General features: G+C 60.7%; 2 protein-coding genes across 2 annotated transcripts; one reads left to right on the plus strand and one right to left on the minus strand.

Annotated features, from left to right (window-relative positions):
- Positions 1 to 1,011: 1,011 nt before the first annotated feature.
- On the plus strand, positions 1,012 to 20,432 carry ARAP3 (ArfGAP with RhoGAP domain, ankyrin repeat and PH domain 3). The gene is made up of 33 exons (XM_068205473.1): positions 1,012 to 2,157; positions 2,755 to 2,813; positions 3,098 to 3,162; positions 3,579 to 3,649; positions 7,130 to 7,399; positions 7,729 to 7,798; positions 8,221 to 8,341; positions 8,534 to 8,721; positions 10,237 to 10,343; positions 10,449 to 10,648; positions 10,794 to 10,879; positions 11,124 to 11,306; positions 11,518 to 11,680; positions 11,981 to 12,112; positions 12,185 to 12,341; positions 12,486 to 12,588; positions 12,786 to 12,984; positions 13,069 to 13,132; positions 13,948 to 14,111; positions 14,253 to 14,465; positions 14,937 to 15,042; positions 15,517 to 15,664; positions 15,828 to 15,896; positions 16,167 to 16,241; positions 16,354 to 16,468; positions 16,622 to 16,750; positions 16,938 to 17,071; positions 17,213 to 17,295; positions 17,502 to 17,537; positions 17,971 to 18,034; positions 18,128 to 18,265; positions 18,540 to 18,578; positions 19,228 to 20,432. Exons 1-33 carry the CDS (start codon positions 1,097 to 1,099, stop codon positions 19,792 to 19,794), a joined length of 5,379 nt encoding a protein of 1,792 aa, XP_068061574.1. The 5' UTR covers positions 1,012 to 1,096; the 3' UTR covers positions 19,795 to 20,432.
- LOC137482870 (proteinase-activated receptor 3-like) lies at positions 20,355 to 22,855 on the minus strand. The gene is made up of 2 exons (XM_068205471.1): positions 22,574 to 22,855; positions 20,355 to 21,696 (listed from the first exon to the last, which is right to left on the minus strand). Exons 1-2 carry the CDS (start codon positions 22,680 to 22,682, stop codon positions 20,645 to 20,647), a joined length of 1,161 nt encoding a protein of 386 aa, XP_068061572.1. The 5' UTR covers positions 22,683 to 22,855; the 3' UTR covers positions 20,355 to 20,644.
- Positions 22,856 to 22,908: the final 53 nt, after the last annotated feature.

The following is a 22,908-nucleotide window of genomic DNA, read 5'->3' on the forward strand; positions in this document are numbered from 1 at the left end:
CACGTGCTCTCGGGGACACCGCAGCCTCCCAGGGCACTTCCCCCTGGCACCCACGCACCCCTTGCCTGGGCAGGCGGGGCTGGGCAGCGGGGCCGGGCCCGTGCTGGGCACGGGGGCTCAGCCCGGCTCTCCCCGGCCGGGTTTGGGACGCGGCTCCTGCGGGAGGGGGCAGGGGATGCGTGGGAGCGTGCAGGCAGCAGGAAGGAAGCCTGAGCCGAACAATAGAGGGAAATGGAGGAACTGGAAAAAGACCCAGTGGCAGCACAGTCAGCACAGATGGTTTAGTGCGGAGCTGCGTGATTCATGGGAAAAAGGCCCTCAGCAGGCTGTGTCCCGGGCCGCGCTGGCGAGTCACCTCGGGCTGAGCGTCCCTGCTGGCACCCGAGCCCGGCCGTGCCTCTGGGCCGTGCGCGGGCGCTGGCAGTGAGGGGTCCGGCCCGGCCGGGGGTGGGTGGGTGGGTGGGTGGGAGGCTGTCCCCCCTCTGTTTGCCCGTGAGTCATGCTGACCTCTCCCATGCCCTCGCCAGCAGTGAGAGAGAGAGAGAGAGAGAGATTATGGTCTGGCCCTTCCGGCCGCAGAGCCCTCCCCGAGCTGGCCGGCACAGGAGCTCATCATCCCCTGGGAGGGGCCCCGCTGCTCCCCCCGTTATCTGCCCGGGACACCCCCGCGGCTGCGCGGCTCTGGCCCGCCCGCCGGCCCCGCGGAGCCCGGCGCGTCCCGGCGCTCGGCATCTGCCCCACCGCCCGCTCCCCCGTGAGCGCCCGGACCCTCCGCTCCTGCCCGGGCTCGGGTCTCGGCCCCGCCGACAAAACGGGGCCGGGATCCGGCTCCGGCAGCCCCGGGGAGGGGTGCAGAGGCTGGGGCTGGGGAACAACAGGATGCCGGCTCCTGGAGCTGGCAGGAGGTGAGCGGCTGCGGGGACTGCAGCGAGCTGTGGGGAGCTCCGGGAGCATCCCGCGCTCCCAGCCGCGGGATCCGTGCCCTTGACGGCAGCTGAACCCACCCCCCTTCCCTTCCTGCCGCCTCCTCAGCCCCTCTCTCCCCTCCTCGCACAGATGATGGGCTGAGCATCCGTCGCGGAGGCACCGCAGGGCCATGAGCTCCCCGTGCGGCCCTGACTCGGATATTGCAGACTGGCTGGCCACCATCCACTTGGAGAGGTACCGGGATGTCTTCAAGCAGCACGGATACCACGTGGCCAGAGATGCCACCTCGCTGGACAGCCACCACCTGCAGCAGATCGGCATCACCGCCACCGGGCACCGCAAGCGGATCCTCACCCTGGCACAGCAGACACGGATGCTGAGCCAATCCCGGGGCAGACCTGCAGCAGGAGACAGCCATTCCCGAGGCACGGAGGCGCTGGATGCCCCCCAGGAGGGCAAGGATGCCATGAGAGCAGAGCCGGGAGGGACCAGTGACGCCTTTGGGACGCAGCCGCGTGTCACCGTGCCCAGCCAGGCACCGCCTGGAGACAAGGACCCTGCTCCTCCCGCCGTGAAGCCGGTTCCCAAGCCGAGGACGGTTTTCCCTCGCTCAAAGCCGGAGCAGGGATTGGTGCCCGTGCCCCCGGCACGCTCCACGGTGCCAGCGCACAGCCCGGGCAGCGAGAGGGCACCAGCAGCCTTTGTGGTACTAGAGGGGTTTGTGCCAGGAGAGAGCTCCACGGATTTGGAGAGCCCGGAGCCCGGCGCTGCTCCAGGAACAGCCGTGGCCATGGGTGCGATAGCGTCCCGGCTAAGAGGGCGGGACAGCGCTCGGGAGGAGACACGGCCATCCCCGAGCCACGGACAAACCCTGGGCACACCGGAGAGATCCCCCCCGTCCGTCCCGTGCGTCCCCCCACGGCACAGACACAGGGGCCTGGCAGCTGAGCCCAGCCCTGGCGGTGCCCAGGAGGGTCCCCCGGCCCCCAGCGCTGCCCTGCCCGCCCCGGCCAGGAGAGACCCCTCGCCGTGCCCCAGGGCAACCTCGTCGAAGCCGGGCTCGGGGCAGGCCCGGCTGGAGATGGTGTCCAACGTCATCTACGAAGGACTCGAGCGCCCGGCAGCAGCCGCGGAGGAGCCGGGAGGGGAGGATGGGCCCCGGGGTGAGGGGGTCCCTCAGCCCCCCGCTCCATCCCCGCAGGAGCACACCCAGCCGGAGGGCAGGTCTGAGTAAGCCGATGCTTTCCCTCAGCCCTGGGAGCGGAGGGGGGCAGAGCAGGCAAAGATGAGGGTCCACAGAGCCCCCCACCCCCGGGACCCACCCAGAGCCCGCCCCGCCTGCCTCCAGGTGCTGACAAGCCCCTTTCACCACCCTCCCCGTGCCTTCAGCGAGCTCTGGACGCAGCAGCTGGGATCCCTTTGAGATGACAGGACGGCCCTGGGCCCCCCGATGGCTCCTTCTGGATGCAGGGAGGGGCTGCTGCCCTTTTTCTGCCCGTCTGGCAGCAGGGCTGGGGGTCCCCAGCATGCTGAGGGGGTGCCTGAGCGAGGTTCTGGGGCTGCCTCCTGCTGGGAACGAGGTGGGAGATGACAGAGAGGGGAGATGCCGCGCTGGAAAGTGCCCCACAGCCCCAGAAAACATCCCAGCAGTCCCAGGGTTGGGAAGAGAAGGGAGCAAGGAGGGCACTGGGGGCAGGGAGGGGATGCTGCACATTCCAGGGGACAAAGCCGGGCTCAGGAGCAGCGTCCAGCGGTTCCTGCCCAGCCAAAGCGGACACCAGAGCCCCCCAGTGCAGCCACAGTAACCCCTGTCCTGTTTTCCTGCAGTCCCGGCTGGCCCAGCGGGGCCCTGCCCCCCATCCCACAGAGACCCACCGGCAAGCCAGGTGAGAGCCCCGGGGCACAGCAGGGACCTGCGGTGTCCCCGGGAAGGGGGACAGGGGGTCACCCACACCCCCTGCCTGTCCTCCGGCCCTGCCCCTGCTCCTGCCTCGCTCAGGGACCGGGGGGGGCATTCCAGGCAGAGCCCAACCCCACCCGTGTCCCTGAGTCACACGCCCTGGTGTTGGGGTGCACTGTGGTGGGCTTGGGGGGTCCCTTTCAAGGACTGCCAGTCCTGGCTGCTCTCTCCCTCACCACTGATGCTTCCCCCTCCCCTCTCTGCCCACAGAGGTGAATGATCTGCCCATCAGCCCCTACAGCGAGACCATCTTTGGCCATGTGGCCCTGCCAAAGGTGAGGGGACACTGTGGGGGTGGTGGCTGTCCCCTGCTTCCCACCAGCTGCTGCAAGGTTGGGAGCTGCAGCTGGTGAGGCCACGGTGCTCGGCAGTGCCTGGAGAAGGTTCTTCCCCCAGAGGGTGCTGGCACTGCCCAGGCTCCCCAGGGAATGGGCACGGCCCCAAACCTGCCAGAGCTCCAGGAGCCTTTGGACAGCGCTGCCAGGGAGGCACAGGGGGATTTTTGGGGGGGGGGTCTGTGCAGAGCCTGGAGTTGGACTGGGTGTTTCCCTTCCAGCTCAGGAGATTCTGGGATTCTGTTCTGGGTTAGGGTCACAGGCTGAGCCCCTGCACTGTAGGTCAGGCAGGCTAAGGGGGTTTGGGCTGGGACAGGGCACAGGGGACAGGAGATGTGACCATTCTCTCTTCCCAGGGTGCTGGCATCTCCTCTGAGCAGAGCTACGAGGCCGTGTCCGAGCTGGAGCTGGAGCGAGAAGGCTGCAGGTAGGGATCAGCTCCCCGGGGCCACAGGGGCTGAGCTGGGCATCAGGGGACAGGGCACAGCCCTGGGGACAGCCTGAGAGGGGATGGGGGTTTTACCCCATGGCAGAGATGATCAGGAGTGTCTGGGATGGTGTCAGCAGTCTCCAGAAGAGCTGACGGGTTTGGAGATGAGAAGGAGCTGTGCTGGTGGGTGGCCCTTGAGGGACAGTGCTTGGCAAGAGATTTCTGAGTGCACAGCTGGGGCAGCTCCAGTGGCACTGCACACCTGTACACCCAGAGGAACCCGGATTTGGCCTCTGGCATCAGGGAAACACCATGGGAGACAGGGATTACTCAGGAATTAGATGGCTCCAAGCTCCAGATGAGGGGTTGTGCAATCCCTGAAGGCTCCAGCAGCACCAGATCAGCATCGGCTGCTCAGTCACTCTGTGGTGGCGGGCAGTGAAATTGTGAGGGGCACCTTTAAAGCACTTTTGAAATATACTTTCCATAACTCCTGATAGCATCTCAGAAAGAGGAAGGAAAGCTGCTCTTCCCATTTCAGATGGGGAGGGTTCCTTTTCCTGTGTTGCTTAGAGAGGAGGAGGTGAGCTGCAGCTCTGTGGCCTTCAGCTCTGCTGTGGCCTGGCGGGCCAGTGCACGTCCATGTCCTGCCTTTCTGCCCCGTGTGGGGACACTCCCAGTGCCTCTCGTGGTCTGGTTGTGTGGCACCGCGGTGGCACCTGATGCGGTGGCACACATCACAGCCACGGATGGGGAACTGCAAATACCTGGGAACTGCAGTTTTGTAAACAGAAATACTGAAATCTCCTGTGGGGCCTCTGAATCAGCTCAGAGAAGAGCTGGGCACTGACCTGTCTGCATCCAGTGGCTTCCTGGGAGTTGGGATCCAGAGCATCCCCAGGGAACTGGCCAGGCACTCCCAGCTGTGGGACTTTGCAGCTGGCCTTGCTGACAAGAGGCAGGATGTGACCATCAGCAGCGTCAGGGACAGCAGTTCACAGGTTTTTTTTTCTCCCAGCCCAAGCAGGGCTAGGGTGTGGAGAGTGGAAGAGGAGACAGAAAAGCTCTGAGAACTTTTTACACTGTGCTCACAGACTCCATCATCCAGCTGCTCCAATGCTTTCCTCCCACACCAGCCCCACTGGCCCCACCACATTCCCTGGAGCAGAGCTCTGGCATCCTGCTCAGCTGCTGGGGGGCTGCTGGCCAGCCCTGGCCCCAGCTCTGCTGCCTCTGTGGGACCTCCTGATCCTCCCCCACAGCACTGGTGTTTCTCCAGTCCTCATCCTTGTGTCACTGGGAATCACCAGGTGTCCTCTGCAGCCCACCAATTCACTTGTCATGGGAAATATTTCCCAGTCCCAAACTTCAGAGAGACCCTTCTGCCCCTTTTTCTACCTGTGGTTACTCCTCTTGCCCTGTTCTGGGGGAGCTTTGTCTGGCCCACGCTGCTCCCTGGCTTGGGGTGTGGCAGCGGCAGTGTCAGGGGTGAGCAGAGCCACCTCACCAGCAAGAAAATATCCCCAGAAAAAGGAAGATTAATGCAAAATTCCTGCAAACTGGGAGCTGGGTCTCTGAGGGTGCAGCAGGAGCGAAGGGTGGGATTTACCTGCTCTGAGTCTGAGCACCTTCATCCACGCTGGTGATGCTCAGCCCCCTGAAATGCTGGTGCCCTGCTCCAGCCATCAGTCTCAGCAGGACAGAGAGGTGGCACAGCAGTGTCCGTGTCACCCCAAGGAGCTCAGGGGTCTGGGTCAGACTCACCAGGCACCGTGGGTGGGCTTTGCTTGTCTCTGCCAGATGCTCAGTGCCCTCTGTCTCTTTACAGCTTCATTGACTGTGAGTCCCAGCTCAGGAAGGGGCTGCCATGGATTTTTTTCCCGTTTTCCTCTTGCCCTGACCCATGCCGTGGGTCTGCCTCCCACTCAACCCTGGCACTCAAGGCTGCTGTCTGCCTCTGTGACTCAGAGTCCTCCAGCCACACCGTTCCCTGTCCAGTCCTTCCTGAAGCATCTGCAGACAAGGCTGGGATTCCAGCCAGATGAGTCACCCTGCCAAGGCTCTGTTGTGCTAATTAAACAGCGATTTTCCTTGTGCTCCGAGCCTCACGGCCAGCCAGGACCATTTCTTGTCTTTCCTGGAGCCACACAGGCATTTTCTCTCTTCATCCCTTCCTCAGTCCCGTCACTACCCCGCTTCTCTGGAGCAGACCCCAGCTGGGATGGCTCCAGCCCAGCATCCTCCCAGGCAGATTTAGGGCTTGCTCCTGTCCCGTGTGGATCAGGGACATCTGATATCCAATGTGCCTGTCCAGGGCCTGTACTAGAATGAGGCAGTGCCCAAAACCAGGTGTTGCCAGAGTTTAGGAGTGTTTGGGGTCCTTCTCCTGGTCCTGAAGCTTCTCATGAGCTTACACTGGAGACACTTTCTCACATTCTCTGGGTTTCTTCTCCAAAAATGTCTCCATCTCCAAGGAGGATTCCCACAGCTTACCTGCTCCTCTCCCACGTGCTTCTGCACCTTGCTCTTTGGCTTCCAGCTCCTGAGGCTGAAGCAGTGATGGCCAAGAGAGTCCTTTCTGTTCTCCTCATGACCCTGCCCCCATCACTCGCCCTGTCCCCTGGAGATGCCCAGTTTGCTCAGGTGCTCCTCAGACAGAAGCTAGGACAAGTCTCGGATCATCCTTGTTGCCTTTTTAGGAGCCTTCTCTTCGCCCTGGCTTTGGATTCCACAGGGGAATTTGGCATGGATGCTCTCCTCTGGGTGCTGGGGTGTCCCTGCCCATCTTCCTGCCCATCACCATTGCACCTGGGCAGGCCCCCTGTGCAATGGTCCTGGGACTGTCAGACATTTTCCAGCACATTTCGTTTCCAGGGAAAGAAAAATGCCTGTCTGAGAGGCCTGATGGGAAGAGGCAGGCTTTGCAGTTTATTTTTATAATTTCCTTTTATTGTTATGGCTGGAGAGCCTCAGCAGGGCTGGCTGGGTGTTTAGCATGGCTTCCCAAGGAATGGAGATGGATGCAGGAGTTCCACCAGCCCAGCATTTTGGCTGGACACAAGAGCAGGCACAAAGATGTCGTGGCAGGAGTTTCACAGTGCCAGGAATGTTGGAGGGGTGGGTGTGCAGCAGGGAGCAGGATATGCGATTGGGAATCTGCCTGGCTTCCTTTCGCTGCCTGTGAAGAGGGGAGGAGGTGATGCCAGGGGTTTGGAGACATGTGGTGGTGGCCTGTGTGACATTCCCTAAAGGTGGGAAGCCCCAGCCTTTGTGCCATCACATAGGACTGGCTGAGCCTCGGGCTGCTGGTGGCCACGGGGCTCCTGAGCATTCCCGGAGATGCAAACCCCAGCATCCCCGGGTGCCCCAAGCAGGTCAAGATGAGGCCAGGAGCAGTGCCAGGTGTCCCCAGACAGAGTGGGATTGCCCAGGACCACGCTGTGCTGCCCAGCTCCTTCCCAGCCCCTTTTGCCGCAGGACGAGCAGCGAGTGCAGCAGCGAGGGCCGGAGCGAGGACGAGGAGAGCCGGAGCCGGCTCATCGAGCGCATCGCCCACAACGACACCGAGGGATATTCCACCGTGGAGGCCCCGTGCCCCGAGGGTGCCCCGTTCAGCCTGCCAGCCCACCTGTACCCTGACGAGCTCCTGGATGACCTCACCATCTCCCCGTACGCCAGCTTCACGTCGCTGTCCGAGCCCCGGCCCACCATGCTCAGTGGCTGGCTGGACAAGCTGTCCCCACAGGGGTACGTGGGGCAGACGTGGGATCACAGCAGGCTTTGGGTTGGGAGAGACCTTAAGATCATCTCATTCCACACCCTGCCATGGACAGGGACACCTTCCACTATCCCAGGTTGCTCCAAGCCCCATCCAGCTGGCCTGGAACACCTCCAGGGATGGGGCAGCCCCCATAGGTAAAGCTCCCTTGGGCAAAGTGAGGTGGCTGTGCTGGTCACTGTGCTCCCCTTGGAAGAGGAACCTCTTGGGTGCCCTCTGTGCAGCTGTGCCTGGGAGGAGGAAGGGTCTATGAGGGGCAATCATCCCCTTCCCAACAGTTTTTCTGCCATCCCAACAGGAACTATGTCTTCCAGAGGCGCTACATCCGTTTCGATGGGAAGAACCTGATGTACTTCAGCAGTGAGAAGGTACCACGGGGCACAGTGGGGCAGGGTGGGGAGGCTGAACCTCGACACCACCTGGGGAGCTGCCACATCCCCTTGGCCTCTCCTTGTCCTTCTGGAAGGAGCCAGCAGTGCTCTACCATCACCAGGGTGGGGCAGCTGATGCCTGGCAGGCTCCCAGCACAGCCTCAGCCATAGGGAGCCCAGGATTGCAAGGGTCCCTCTGCCAACAGAGAGCAGGAAAGGGGAGGTCCTGCTGGAAATAGGATCCCAGCTATGGATCCACCCCTTCCTGAATCCCCAGCACCTACCTGGCTGCTGTGCCCGCAGGCTGTGCTGTGAGGCAGCACCAGCAGAGCGCCCAGGGGATGTGGAAGATGTGCCAGGTCATGGAGGTGCTCTGTGGGAAGGGCAAAGGGGGTAACTCCACCTGGGGCTCATTCCAGGAGCCCTATCCCAAAGGAGTGATCCCACTGTCTGTGATCGAAATGGCTCGTTCCACCAAGGACAACAAGTTCCAGGTCATCACCAGCCATCGGATCTTTGTCTTCCGTGCTGAGAACGAGGGTGAGTGAAAACCTGGGCCAGGGCCCACCAGCCCTAAGGAACCATTCCTGCCTCCCTTCTCCCAGGCAGAGCATCCTGCAGGCAGCTCTCACCCCATCCCCAAAACATCCCCTGCCTGCCTTCTGGGTGTTCTGCTCCGTGGCAGGGCTGTTGGGAAGGGCTCAGCCCCGCTCCCTCCTGCCTGGTCCCCAGCCCAGAGGAATGAGTGGTGCTCCACGCTGCAGAAGAAGGTGATGGAGCAGCGCCTGGTGGGGTCCCGGCCCCGGCCTGCCAACACCGCCCACTGCCAGAAGTCGGGAACCCTGGAGCTGAAGGGCCAGAAGTCCAAGGTTTTTGCAGCCCTGAGCCTGCCTGAGATGTGGCTGTACAAGAGTGAGCAGGTTTGTGGCCAGATCCCCACATGGGATGAGAGGGATGGAGGGAGCTGAGCCAGGGCTGGTGCCAAAGGGAGAGCAGAGAAGAAATGGTGGGCAGGAAAAAGGGAATGGCAGAGCAAGAAGCTAGAGATCCTACCCAGGGCAGCAGTGATGGGTACCAGGAGTGGACCCCTCTCCCAGTCTTCTCACTATCACCAAATCATCATCATCTCCACCAGGCATTTTGGTCTTGGTCACACCAAGCATCCCAATCCATCCCAGGGCAGCAGGATGAATGGCCATGGAATCAGCAGCAAACACACCTGCTGCAAGGGGCACTCGCAGTGACAGCTGGTCCCTGTCACCTCCCACGCTGCTGCTGCTGCCCACAGAACACTTCACTTCCTTCCTGATGAATTTTCTTAGCACTCCTGTTTTTATTCCCATCATCTCACTCCCAGATTGCCTGCCGTGCACTAAGCAGCATCAGCTCTGCGGAGTTGGCTGAGGTTGATATTTGTTTTATGAGTGTCCCTGATTTGAATCCCCAAAAGAAAGGGACCAGGTGTCTTGTTTTGAACAGACAGGTGTCTGCTAAGGAAGGCAGGAGCCTCCCCTGAAATGGAAAATGTAAACACCCTCCCTCTGACCTGTTATAATTTTGAAATTAAGGGGCTCTCAGGCAAAGATATGGGAATAGGAATAACAGTTCATTATTAGGGAAGAAAAGAAAAATTTAATTAAATTAAAAATGCAGTAATACAAAACAACACTGCCAGAGTCAGAGCAGGCCCTGGCAGCCTGTGGGTCAGGCTGGTGGCAGCAATCCCATCCCATGGTGGCTCAGCCCTCCTGCAGTGCCAGCTGTGCTTCTGCTGGAGCAGGGGTCCTGGACAAGGGTGGAGTTTTCCTCTGAAGCTCCAGGGCTGCTGGAGATGGGCCTGGGCTTCCTCTGGGAATGCAGTGGGCAAGAGAGCTGCTCCCCTGGGAATGCAGTGGTGTCTTGATTTGGAAAGATAGCTTTTTTCAATCTGAGACAAGTGGGAAAAGGCTGCTGTGGTGATCCCAAGGTCAGATTGTATCCAGGTAGGAATGCTTGGCTCCTCCCCTGGGCAGAGCATCTCCCCATGGATGATGGAATTTTCTCAGCCATGCAGGGACACTCACTGGCCATGAACAGAAGAGATCTCCTGAGGGAGGATTGGTTGTGGGAGAGATAAAGAAAACTGCCCCATGAACAGAGGATAACTGCCCCAGCTCTGAGAGATGGTGATGGAATACACACCCCCAAACCACATCTTACAGCCCAGGACACCTGGGTGGCCACATCTCAGGGGTTGTGGGCAGAACCTGCCTTTCATTTGAAGGTATTTGCAGGGTGCTTTATGTCAGATGAAAGGTGGCTGAGAGAGCGACAGGGGCTTGTCTGGGCAAAGCAGGGATGGGATGCTGGAGGTGCCGTGGCTGCAGTCCCCACTCCACAGGCGTGCCCAGGCTGGTGCCCAGCAGAACCAACAGCGCTGTCACTCTGAATTGTAGTTCTTCAAAATGGGCATTGCCATGTGCTTCATCGAGATGCGCGGCTCCACCATCCGCGAGGCCAAGAGCCGCAGCTTCGAGCTCATCACCCCCTCCAAAACGTTCAGGTATCCTGGCATCTGGGGGGGACGAGCACAGAGGAGCAGCCCGCAGCTGGGCCTGGGTGCTGGTGGCTGCAGCCCCCTGACCTCTGTCTGTGCTGGTGTTCCCAGCTTTGTGGCAGAGTCGGAGCGGGAGAAGCGAGAGTGGATGGAGGCGCTGCAGGAGGCCATCGCCGAGATGCTCTATGACTACGAGGTGGCAGAGAAGATCTGGTCCAACAAAGCCAACAAATACTGCGCCGACTGCTGGGCTCAGAGTCCCGACTGGGCATCCATCAACCTGTGCGTGGTCATCTGCAAGCAGTGTGCAGGTGGGACAGCTCCCGGGGGCACAGGGGCATCCTCGGGGTGTGGGCTGGGGCAGGCAGTGCAGGCATGGTGCTGCCTGGGGTGTGGGCATAACTTGGGGCTCAGTCCCCCAGCAGGTGAGGGTGCTGACTCTCCTGCTCCCTGCAGGGCAGCACCGCAGCCTGGGTTCCAACATTTCCAAGGTGCAAAGCCTGAAGCTGGACACCAGCGTCTGGTCCAATGAAATCGTGCAGGTGAGGCACGCAGGGTGCAATGAAATTGTGCAGGTGAGACACTTGGGGGTGCAATGAAATTGTGCAGATAAGGCACTTGGGGGTGCAATGAAATCGTGCAGGTGAGGCACTTAGGCCAGAGCATGCTGTGCTCAGGGGCCAGGCTGCTCCTGGAGGGGCAGCAGCCCCACTGTCTCCTTCAGGATGCAGGAACACTTGTGCTGCTGACCCTGGAGCTCGCCATGACCATGGGACTCTCCCACAGCTCTTCATCGTGCTGGGAAATGACCGAGCCAACCGGTTTTGGGCCGCTCGGCTCCCCGCCACCGAGGCCATCACCCCGGACAGCAGCGCCGAGCAGAGACGGGACTTCATCGCCCACAAGTACCGGGAGGGACAGTACCGCCTGCCCCACCCCCACTATGCCACACAGGAGGAGGTGCTCCAGGTAAGGGACACCTCGAGGTGCTGGGAGCCACCCCAGAGCTCCTGGTCTGAGGTGCCAGCACCTCCTGCCTGGCTGTGTGTGCTCACTCCCACATGCCAGGCAAATTTTGGGAGGTAGTGCCTTGGTTTGGCTGCCTTGGAGCAGCCCTGGGAGGGAGCTGGGGTCTCCATGAGCCACAGCGGGGTCCCTAAATGCGCCTGTTTCACCCCAGACACTGTGCACTGCAGTGGCAGGACCAGCCCTGCTCAAGACCATCCTGCAGTTCTTCTCGTCCTCGGAGGCTGCTCTGGCCTCTGATCCTGCTGCCAGCGAGGCAGCCCCCGGGGCCGACCTTTGGTGGGGACCAGAGAGCAAAAGGCCCAGGAACCTTTCAGGTAACGAGCACCCTCGAGCCCCATATGGCTGTGGTGGAGGAAATTCCTCCTTACTGCTGGCCCTGCCCCTCCTAGCATGGCCCAAGGCCGGGGACACTCAGGGTGACTCCCTGGGGGACCCGCCCTGTTGAAGGATTCCTCTGGAATCTCTGATTTAGCTGGTTCCTCTGGAGTCCCTTTTCAGGGTACCCCGTGCCTGCACACTCTATTGCCTACACCTTCATGAGGGGGATCTCCCTCTGGTACCCACAATTTGGTGGGTGCCTGCTCCTACCCCACCCTCTGTACTGTGTCCCACAGGGAGCACCCGCGCACGGGACCCGGGTGCAGAGGGCGTCTACAACGAGATCACCCAGCCAGTGACACACAGCGGGTACCTGTACCGGGCCACGGCCCCCCCAAAGCTCCCAGGGGCCAGGAAGAGCAAAGAGGGTGAGTGTGGGCAGCGTGGGAGGGCAGCCAGAGGGTGCCCACCCCAGTGCCACTGATCCCCTCTTCCTGCAGACTTCCAGCGCACGTGGTGCTCCCTGGAGAGAGCCCTGCTCTTCTTTGAGACTGAGAAATGCACTGAGCCCCTGAGCCACATTGACAGCGGGGATCTTATCTCTCTGGGGGTCAACAGAGCCCACCAGACACTCACCAGCCCTGGTCCCACTGAAAGGTACCCCCAGCCATGCCCCCAGTCATGCCCAGAAAGCGTGGGGCACACAGACAGCAGGGCTGGGCTCCCTGCCTGGTGCAGTGGTTGCTCTGGCTCTGGGGGCAGAGACAGGGTTCTCCTCATGGGCTGTTTCATCTTCTGCAGGTTTCGCTTCACCCTTGAGCTCTTCCTCACTGGGGAAAAAGTGCAGCAGCTGGGAACTGATGGGCCCGAAACGCTGCAAGCCTGGGCCAGTGCCATTGGCAAGGTGAGCCAGCCCCAGCATGTCCCCAGACTCTGTCCCTGCTTCCCTACTGTGATTCCTCACAGCTCCCCATGCTCTGTGGGAAACACTCTCCTCCCTTTCCAGGGGCTCCCATCCTCCCTGGTGACCTGCCCCCATCCTCGTGGGGGTCAGCCCTCAGGGGTGTCTTCACCCCTCTCATCTCCTGTTCCATCCCACAGTGGTTCACCCCCGTGAGCTGCCACTGCCTGCTGGGCTACGAGTTCCAGCGCGTGGGCCAGTTGCGCTACAAGTGCATGCTGAACCCCGAGCGCTGGCAGCGGGCCTTCTTCATCCTGCAGAAAAGCCACCTCTTCATCTGCCCCGCCGAGGAGGACGGGGCCGAGGACAGCATCAACCTGCGGCGGCTGCAGGAGCTCAGTGAGTGCCACGGCACGGCCCGGGACAGGCACCTCTGGGTGGCCCTGCATGGCTCTGACTCCTCAGCTTCTCGCCCCCATGCAGATCTGGTTCCCCCCATGGACCCCCTGGAGAAGAAGGAGCTGCTGGTCCTGGTGGAGATGGGGAGGTGAGTCCTGGCTGTGGGGATGACGGGGAATGAGCCAAGCAACCTGGGCATGTTGCCCAGGGCAAAGGCACTTCGGGAGGTGTTTGGACTCAGATGTTTATTAGCTCTTATCCGTGTTACAGTCTCACAAACCATGAGTGCTACAGCACTTCCCTCTAACGAACTAAAAATGGAGCCCTATCTCCCTCTCTACAAGGCCTTTTAAAGATTAACTCTCCAATTGAGAAATAACACCTAAATTATTTTTACTTTTAACCCAATAACCAACCATCCGTGGCCCACAGTGCGGACTCTTTTATCCAATTACAAAAACCACACAAACCCATGGAGAAGGAGGTGACGAAGAAGGTGAAGGAGAAGGACCAGCCTCCACCCTAAAACCTACATCTTGGTTTATATATATTACTATATTCTAAAACCTTAAACTCTTAAGTTTTCCACTCTGTGATATCACACACTTCTATTCAAACTCCACCCCCACAATCCCAGTTCTATCATTCCATTTTAGAAGCCTTCTCCATGGCCTCAGGTCAAATGCAGTGTTCTCTTGGGTGTCAGTGTCTGTCAGCACAGAAAGTCTTAAATGCTCAATAACCAGGGTTCCAACAGGAATGGACTGATGCTGATCCCAAATTCCTGGTGGAGAAGTTACAGGGACAGCAGGGCTGTGACTGAGGGCCTTGCAGAGTCATTTTGGTGGGGTAGAGTGTCCCTTGGCTCAGCCTGGCTGACCCTCACTCCCTGTCACAGGCAGGAGGGATAACCTGCCCCTGGGACAACTCTCATTCCCTCTTTTCTGCCCTTGTTGTTCTCAGGACATTTTACCTGCAGGGTTTGTCGCGGGCGGACTCGGCAGCGTGGTACGGTGATATCCAGGCGTCAGCAGGGGGCCGGGGCAACGCTCTGAGGGACCAGCAGCTGAGCCGGGGGGACATCCCCATCATCGTGGACTCCTGCATCGCCTTCATCACCCAGTACGGTGAGCCCAGCAGCCCTGGTGCCTCTGGCACCTCGGGATGGCCGACGGACCCAGGCAGGAGGCACTGCTCCGGGGCCACCAGCTCCATGAGGGATTCTCTGAGCAGGATCTGGCCCCTGTGACCCCGTGTCCCTGTCCCAGGGCTGCGGCATGAGGGGATTTACCGCAAGAACGGAGCCAAGTCCCGGATCAAGGTACTGATGGAGGAGTTCCGGAGGGACGCCCGCAATGTCAAGCTGCGCATCAGCGACAACTTCATCGAGGATGTCACTGACGTGCTGAAGAGGTTCTTCCGGGAGCTGGAAGATCCCATCTTCACCCTGGAGCTGCACCCGCAGTGGAAGGAGGCTGCAGGTACCTCCTTCACCCAGGCCTGTCACCCTGTTCTTTTGGGCGTTTTAAAGTGCCTCTAAAAGTTCCTATGCCTTCTGATATTTACATATTTCAACTAAGTTTTCTCACACATGTTCATGTAAATAATGATTATTTTACATTCTTCTTTGTAAGTAGAGAAAATTAATAGACTGTTAATTTGACCGGTGTAGTTGGGAAAGTAACAGTTTCACCCTCCAATCCACTATCATTTTAACTATTGTATATATAGTAGAGTCAAAAAATAAAGTTTACTTTTTTGAGTTCTTTTTCTTTCCTTTTACATCTAACCTACTGCTGTAAGTTATTTTGTGTCGCACCGTGACACAAACCTGTTCCATGCTGGGCTCCCTGGGGCCAGTGTTCCTCTGGATGGGTCCTGGTGCCAGCCTTGGTGCCGTGTCACCTCTGGATCTGCCGGGTTCAGCCAGGATCTGGTTTTCCTCCCACCAGGAATCTCCTCGAAGCCGCAGCGCTTGGAGCGGTACAAGGAGCTCATCCATCGCCTGCCTCGCCTCAACCACAAGACCCTGGCTGCGCTCATCGGGCACCTCTACCGGTCAGTGGGGCCCTCCCATCAGCGTCTCCTGGTCCAGCCAGCCCTGTGGGGTCTCCCTGCTGCCCAGGGAGTGCTGGCTCCTATCCCTAAGAGACAGGGAGGCCCCATGCCCTGCTCCATCCACACAGCTGGTGCTGGGACACCTTGAACATTCCCAAAGTCATCCTGCAGCAAGGGGGAGCAACAGGAGGTTTGGGACTAGGGGACACCACCCCGTAGGATGTAAATGTCATCCAGTGCCCCAGAAAGACAGAAAACACTCAATCCCCATCTTGAGTCAGAGTTTGAGGTAGCACCGTTGTCTGGTTTTATGTCAGAGGGAAGTTCTCAAAACGGGAACTGCCCAGTTTGAAGTTCCCACTGCTGAGGGGCTGGGGACATCCAGGCTGTTTGTATGAGGCAGAGGAGGATGGCTGGGGCTGAAACCCCACCCTGAGCAGGACCAACCCCTCGCCTCTCTGCTCCTTATGCCAGGGTGCAGAAATGTGCAGACCTCAACCAGATGAGCACCAAGAACCTGTCGCTGCTCTTCGCTCCCAGCCTCTTCCAGACCGATGGCAAAGGGGAGCACGAGGTCAAGGTGATGGAAGATCTCATCGACAACTACGTCAGCATCTTCAATGTAAGCAGGGGCCTGCAGCCCCCTCCATGCTGGGTCTGATCCAGACCCCTTGCATCCCCCCATAGTGCCCACCTCTGCCTCTCCCTGCATCCCTCCATCCTGGCCCTGTGTCCTCAAGCCGGATCCCGCTCCACGCTGACCCTGTGCACCCTTCCTCTGGCAGATTGACGAGGATCAGGTATCCCAGATGGATCTGGAGAACAGCCTGATCACCACCTGGAAGGACACCCAGGTACTGGGAAGGTGCTTGTTGGCCCTCACCACATCAGGGACCCCTGGGCTGGGGGACTGACTGGAGGATGGGGACACTCCCAGCTGCCCACCCTGGTCCCTACTGTCTCATATCCTCATTTGGGAAAGGATGTTCCCCCTCTTATCTCCCCTGTGCCCACCACCCTGACGCTCCTGCCCGGGGGAGGAGCAGCCCCAGTTTCCTGGGTCACCATCTCCAGCCCGGGGAGGGTGGGATGTGCTCAGCACCCACACCAACACCTCCCCGCAGCTCTCCCAGGCAGGAGACCTCATCATCGAGGTTTACCTGGAGCAGAAGGTACCCGACTGCTGCGTCACCCTGAAGGTGAGTCCCAAAGCAGGGCTGTGCCAGAGCACGTGAGCAGGGACGCAGCTCCTGGCGCCCCTGGGATCCATCCTGCACCACCCACCGCAGCTCCCCGTGTGTCCGGCCCCAGGTGTCCCCCACGATGACAGCAGAGGAGCTGACCAACCAGGTGCTGGAGATGCGCAACGTGGCCGCCAGCCTGGACGTCTGGCTGACCTTCGAGGCGCTGGAGAACGGGGAGCTGGGTGAGCATGGGAGGATCGCCCAGGGGGATGCTCCTGGCATGGCCAGGCTGGTGAGGGGCAGGTGTGGGGGACATGCTTTCTGGTGGTGGCAGAGGGGACAGGAACTGGCACAGGGAAGAGGACACAGTGGTGAGAGTGTCCCTGTGTCCCCAGAGCGGCCCCTGCACCCCAAGGAGAAGGTGCTGGAGCAAGCCTTGCAGTGGTGCAAGCTCCCGGAGCCCAGTGCCGCATACCTGCTGGTGAGGAAGGTGCCCATCGGCGAGGGCAGCTGTCTCTTCACAGGTAAGGCGAGCACAAAGGAACCCAGCCCCTCGGGGTGTCCCCAGAGAGGGACAGGTCTGCCTGAGCTTCCCCTTGCCCTGCTCACTGCCCTGCAGCCATCAGGGGCACATCACCGAGACCCACAGTGGGATCCCCCTGCAATCCCACCCTGCCAGCGCCCTGAGCCTTATGTCCCCACACTGGGCAGGTGCCAAGCGTGAAACCCCCAAGTGTGGGCTGCTGAAATGCCGTGAGGAGCCCCCCAGGCTGCTGGGGAACAAGTTTCAGGAGCGTTACTTCGTCATCCGGGACAGGAGGCTGCTGCTGCTCAAGGAGAAGAGGGTACAGGGGATGCTGTGGGATGGACCTCAGCCCCGGGGGTGGGAGGAGGAGCCTGGGGACAGCAGTGGCACACTGGTGGCTGTTCTCCTGGCAGGGAGGCTGGCACCAAGCCAGGCTGACCCACCGGATGTCCTTTCCCAGAGTGCCAAGCCAGAGCGTGAGTGGCCCCTGGACGCAGCCAAGGTTTACATGGGCATTAGGAAGAAGCTGAAGCCACCAGCTCAGTAAGTGGCACCTCCCCAGCATGGCACTGGAGCAGATATCCATCCCTCAGTCCCTGCTCCTGGCAGCAAAACCCAGCTTCTAGAGTTCACCTGGACCCAAAGTCTGTGCCTGTGGGGAGAGCTCAGCCCCCTGCCCCACTGCCCACAGACCTCAGGCTGTGTCTGAGCTTGGCAGTGCTGCCCTACAGCCTTGTGTTCCTTTCCAGGTGGGGTTTCACACTGACCCTGGACAAGCAGCAGCTGTGAGTACTGTCCCCTGCCATCCTGGGTCTGGGGGAGCTCAAGATCTGTCCCCAGTTTTAGTGGGAGTGGGACAGCCAGGGGCAGTGGTACAAGGCCCTGGGGTCAGGGCAGAGCTGGGGCACTTGAGAGGCAGAGTGGCAGGGCCACTGTCCCTGGCACAGGATGCAAGCCAGGCCCCAGGGGCCACCCACGTCTCTGCCACACAGCCTTTCTGCCTCCCCACCCACCCCAGTGCCCCTGGGTGGTGCTGGGTGCCCAAAAAGCTCTCACCTCACCCTAAAGCAGCAATTTGGGCACGCAGAGATTTTCAGAGATTTAACCCCGTGGGGTGTAGATGAACCTGAGATCCCCAGGCTCACAGACAAGGTGACAAGGGGACATGGGCCCCACTGCCCCCTCTCCCTGGCATCTTCTCCACTGTTTGCTCTGCAGGTACCTGGTGTGCTCAGGGCAGGACGAGCTGTGGGACTGGACCACCAGCATCCTCAAGGCTCAGGTGGGTGCAGGCTGGTGGTGCCACCCAGCTGGGCAGGGCTGGGACGGGGCTGGCAGGGCGTGACCCCCGTGCCCACCCTGTCCCTGTGCACAGCATGACGACCTGCGCCCCGTGGTCCTGCGCCGACGCTCCTCCTCTGACCTCGCCAAGCAGAAATTCGGGACCATGCCACTGGTGCCCCTGCACGGGGACAGCACTGACGCCACCATGCTCTCTGCCAACCAGACCCTGGTAAAGCCCCTGCAGCTCCCCCTGCCCACAGGTGCTCGTGCACGCATCCTGCTCCTTATACCTGCCCCGAGACCCCATGCCCACCGTAGGGCTGGAGAGGCACCGATGGGTGCTCTGTGTGCTGTGTGCCGTGCTCGTGTCCATGCCCGTGTCCGTGGCAGCTCTCCATGCCTGCAGGCACCTGCACCCTCTGCCCCTCCCCCGCCTACCCAGGCAGCCGTGGCCCTGCTCCGTGCTCTCCATGCTCACCCCTGTCCATCTCCTCTGTTTCTAGCGCCGCCTGCACACGCGAAGGACTTTGTCCATGTTCTTTGTAAGTACCTGCACACCTGGAGCACCCGCTGCTGGCTTTGCACTGTGCCAGGGCTCACCTGCAGCATCCCACGGGCGCTCAGAGATGTGCCCACCTTGTGGGGCAGATGAGGGGGTGCCCACTGCTCTGCGTGTTCCCCACCTGGGGATGTGGGTCCCTGCATGGTCCCAGTGTGGGCAAGCAAGAGCACACCAGTCCAGCCCAGTTCCCAGAGCCTCTCTCATTGGGAACAGGTTGTCCGTAGGGTATCAGTGGAAGAAATGTGAGGAAAGAGGTTTAGGTGTGCCTTGTCTTCAGGTTATTTCCAAAAAGGCCACTGGGCTGAACCTCATCTCTCCTGGCTTTGTGCTCTGCATGGCATCCATCTGCCTGCCCCACCCCAGAACACTCTGCCAAGGGGTGCTGGGCTGGTGGCATGGACCATGCCCAGGCAGGGACCAAAACTGACCTTTCCTCAGCCATGGGGAAGAAAGGGCAGCAGTGCCTGAGCCGAGGGAGCTGGTGGAGGGCGGGTCCCCTGCAGGTATCGGCCCCATGGTGAGGGACAAGGATCCCCAGGCAGTGCAGGGAGGGCAGGGTGAGGGGGGACAGAGGGGTACAGCTGAGCTGTGGGGGCAGTGTCCCTCACCCTGCCCCCTGCCTTCCCCAGCCCATGAAGATCCACCAGGACTCCCTGGAGGAGCAGCAGGAGAAGGAGGCAGACACTGATCCCGTCTATGAGGAAGTGGGGAACTTCCCCGAGCTGGCAGCACTGGACCTGGGGCAGGGGCTGCTGGCAGAGCTGGCGGCCGTGCCCCCTGTGGACAGGTCCAAGAAGCCATCCCCGTTCCCTGAGGAGCCCCCAGCCACCGCCCTGCGCTCCTCGCTGCCCGCCAGCCCAGGACACAGGGTGACAGGTCCCTCTGTCACCAAAGCTGTGTCCCTCGAAAGGGGCTTGAACCTGGAGAGCAACAAAACTCCAAGCCCGGGGCTCAGACCCACCAAAACGTCCTCTCTGGAGAGGAACGTGGAGCCTTCCCTGGCGCTGGGCAGGGACTGGGAGCAGGCAGCCACACCGGGGAACAGCCCCACAGCAGAGACCTCCCTGGAGCTGCCCAGGAAGAGGAGCTTGCAGCCGCCCTCACCCATCAGTGACAAACTGATGCAGGAGCTCAGCAGTGTCATCCTCAGGAAGAGCGATGGCCAACCCCCGGGGCCTGGCCAGCCGGTGACATGACCCACTGTGCCAAAGGGGTGGCCACCGACCTGGGGGTCAAGTCGTGCCCGGTGGCAGCGATGATGGGTACCCCAGTGGCAGAGATGATGGGTACCCCACACTCCCACATCGCGGAAACCCCACCCTGCTCCTCCTCCTCATCCCAGGGCCAGGCTGGGATTGGGAACCAAAGGGACAAGTGGTGACCAGGATGTTGGGTCATGGTACCCCCTCGTGGGAGGGCTGGGACTGCTGCCACCTGTGCTCTTGCTCGTGAGTGGCACATCTGTCATCGAGCCCAGCACCGAGGGACGCAAGTAAAGGGGAAAACAAAAGCAGGAAGGTGGTGCCCGCATGTTTCGGCAGCACAGCACTGTGCCAGGCAGGGGGCATGGGGTGCCTGCCAGCACAGGGGAACACAGCGTGTCCCCTCTCCAGCACTGGGCCTGCGGGGCAGAGTCAGGACACCCAAGCCATCCCCCCTTCCCTTCTTGCATCCACTGTGGCATATTTTGGGGGAAAGGGGAGCAGCAGGAGCAGGGCTGGCCATGTGTGCCTGGTGTGTAGTCCTGGCGATGGAGGGCAGCCCCTCCTCAGCGAGGGTGTTTGTACCTATTCCTGCCACCAGCAGGGAGAAATAAAGGTTTATTTGTACTCTGGAGGGTTTGGTCACTGCAGGAAGAGTGGTGAGGGATGCCAGGGTCTGGCAGATGGGGAGATTGGGGTGCCAGACACCCACCTGAGGGTCCCATGGAATTGGGCAGCGCTGGTGTCATCAGGGGGGCAAAACTGAGGCAAAATCCTTGTGAACCTCAGATCCAGGTGGAATTTTTTGCCCAAGTCTATTGCCAACCCTTGGTGTGGGCATGCTTCAGGCTCCCCCATCCCCGGGGCAGGGGGACACAGCTTGGCAACCCTGGCTCTGCCCACTGGACCTCAGGGGCAGGGCTGTTTTCTCTGTGGACCTCCCCGACGAGGTCTCGAGCCCCCACAGGCAGCGGCCTCCCGCATCCCGGACCCAGCCCCGAAAATCCCGGGAGACATAGAAGTAGATGAAGGGATCAAAGCAGTTGTTGCAGGCGCTAAGCACCAGGGCCAGGGCGTAGGAGATGTAGGTGCCGTTGTTGCACCCCGTGGGCTCCAGCATGTAGTGGATGAAGAGCATCACGTTGCTGGGTGTGAAGCAGAGGATGAAGACCACAAGGACCAGGGCCAGGACACGCACCACCTGCCCGTGGCTCCCTCCCTTGGCCAGCAGCCGCGCCAGGATGCAGCTGTAGGAGATGGTCATGAGCACGAAGGGCAGGCCGAAGCCCAGCCCCACCAGGGACAGGAAATAGTAGCCAAAGAACCTTTGGGTTTCCTTTTCTAGCACATCGTGGCACGTCGTGATGTTCAGGCTGGAGATATTGTGTGTGTGTGAGCGCAAAAGCAGAGGGCTCATGCCCAGCCCCACCAGCAGCCAGATGCCCACACAGATGCCCACTTTGCCTCTCGTCCAGCTGGAGCCCTTCCACAGGAATGGGTGTGCCACAGAGATGTAACGCTCCAGGCCAATGCAGGTGAGGAAGAGGATGGAGCTGTACATGTTCCCATAGAAGAAGGCCACCATGGTGCGGCACAGGTAGTCCCCAAAGGGCCAGTGATTGCCCAGGAGGTGGTAGGAGATCTTGAAGGGCAGCAGGAGGACAAAGAGCAGGTCAGCCCCAGCCAGGTTGAGCAGGAAGATGGTGCTGGAGCATCTCCTGAAGTTGGTGGCCAGGACCCAGCAGGCCAGAGCGTTGGCTGGCAGCCCCACCAGCACGACCACGGAGTAGAGGGCAGGCAGGAGGTGGGTGCTGAGGGTGCTGTTGAGAAAATCTTCCTCAGAAGCCTGGGAGCACATGTTCTTCTCCTGGGGAGTGAGGGGGAGCAGGGCTCGCCCTTTCTTGTTGGGCACTGCGGGGACACAAGGGGACACAAGGTGTTGGGCTCAGCCGAGGGCAGGAGCTGTCACCCCTCCCTGCAGAGTGACCACAGGAGGTGGCACCTCCCTGTCCCACGGCAGGGGAGCCCTCAACACCCTGCTGCCCTCATCCTGCAGAGCTGTGACCCATCCTGTGCCAGGCACCAGCGCAGCGGTGCCAGCCCAGCTGCGTGCCCTGCTCTGAGCCCAGACGGGCTCTGCTCCCACATCCCTGGTGCTGCTGATGTCACTTGTCCTACCCAGCCCGGCACAACGGGATCAGGAGTGCAGCACAGGGTTGGGATAGTCCCAGCCATGTCCCCAGCTCAGCTCCCCACCACAGCCAGAGACATCTCCTCATCTTCCTGTGGTCAGGGGTTTTTCATTGTGTGCGAAGAACTAAACTGAAGAACAGGAAGGCGCCAGGACACCAGAGAAACAACCCAGGATCAAATCCCTTTTCTGGCTTGCTCAGAAAAAAAACCAGACAGTCTGTGCACGTCACCCCCAGCTGCAGAATTTCTATCCTGATGGTCCCCAGAACACCCTACCCTGGGGGGCTTTGGTTACATCCAACACATCTCCCACAACCTCCGCCCTCTCTCTGTATCCAGGGGATGGAAAATTCAGGTTATGAGAGCAGTAGTCTGAATTTTTCTGCCAAAAGGCGAAATGCTGGCTGGGTTTCAGGTCTTTACTCAGATTCTCAATGTGGACACTGAGGGAAGGCAGCAGAGCAGGGCCCCAAACTCTCCCCCCCCATGTCACCTAGCCTTCGCCTCCAAGTGTCATCAGACGTGATGTTGGGGTGTCCCAGTGAGGTGTCCCTGCCCTACCCCATCACCCCCGACCCACCAGGGCACTTACCTGAGGAGGGTTGGGCGGCAGAGCCAAGCCAGGCACAGCTGAGCAGAAGGGTGACACAGGCACCAGCAGAAGCAGGTGACAGCACCCGCCAGGACATCTCTGTGGAGTGGCTGCTGTGCCAGCCAGGTCTGCACAAATGGCACAGGGCTGGTGACACGGCAGGGCTGTCACCCGTCCCTTTCCCTGCTGACACCCCCCTCTGTCTGCACCACGTCACACTGGCGTCCTGCCCACATCCCTGCGGTGTGACAGCCAGACTGAGGCGTGGGGTCACTGCCAGTTGTCACCAGCACGAGCATCTGGGGCGCACCATCGGGGGGGGG

The sequence above is a fragment of the Anomalospiza imberbis genome, chromosome 15 (assembly GCF_031753505.1).
Source record: "Anomalospiza imberbis isolate Cuckoo-Finch-1a 21T00152 chromosome 15, ASM3175350v1, whole genome shotgun sequence".
NCBI lineage: Eukaryota > Metazoa > Chordata > Aves > Passeriformes > Viduidae > Anomalospiza > Anomalospiza imberbis.

Bases quoted from the DNA above. Each gene is read 5' to 3' on its own strand.
- LOC137482870 (XM_068205471.1), bottom strand. From the start codon at position 22,682: ATGTCCTGGCGGGTGCTGTCACCTGCTTCTGCTGGTGCCTGTGTCACC. The intron at 21,697-22,573 runs GTGGGTCGGGGG...CCAACAAGAAAG, and splicing joins CTCCTCAGGTAAGTGCCCTG to GGCGAGCCCTGCTCCCCCTC.
- ARAP3 (XM_068205473.1), top strand. From the start codon at position 1,097: ATGAGCTCCCCGTGCGGCCCTGACTCGGATATTGCAGACTGGCTGGCC. The intron at 2,814-3,097 runs GTGAGAGCCCCG...CTCTGCCCACAG, and splicing joins GAGACCCACCGGCAAGCCAG to AGGTGAATGATCTGCCCATC. The intron at 14,112-14,252 runs GTGAGCCCAGCA...TCCCTGTCCCAG, and splicing joins CGCCTTCATCACCCAGTACG to GGCTGCGGCATGAGGGGATT.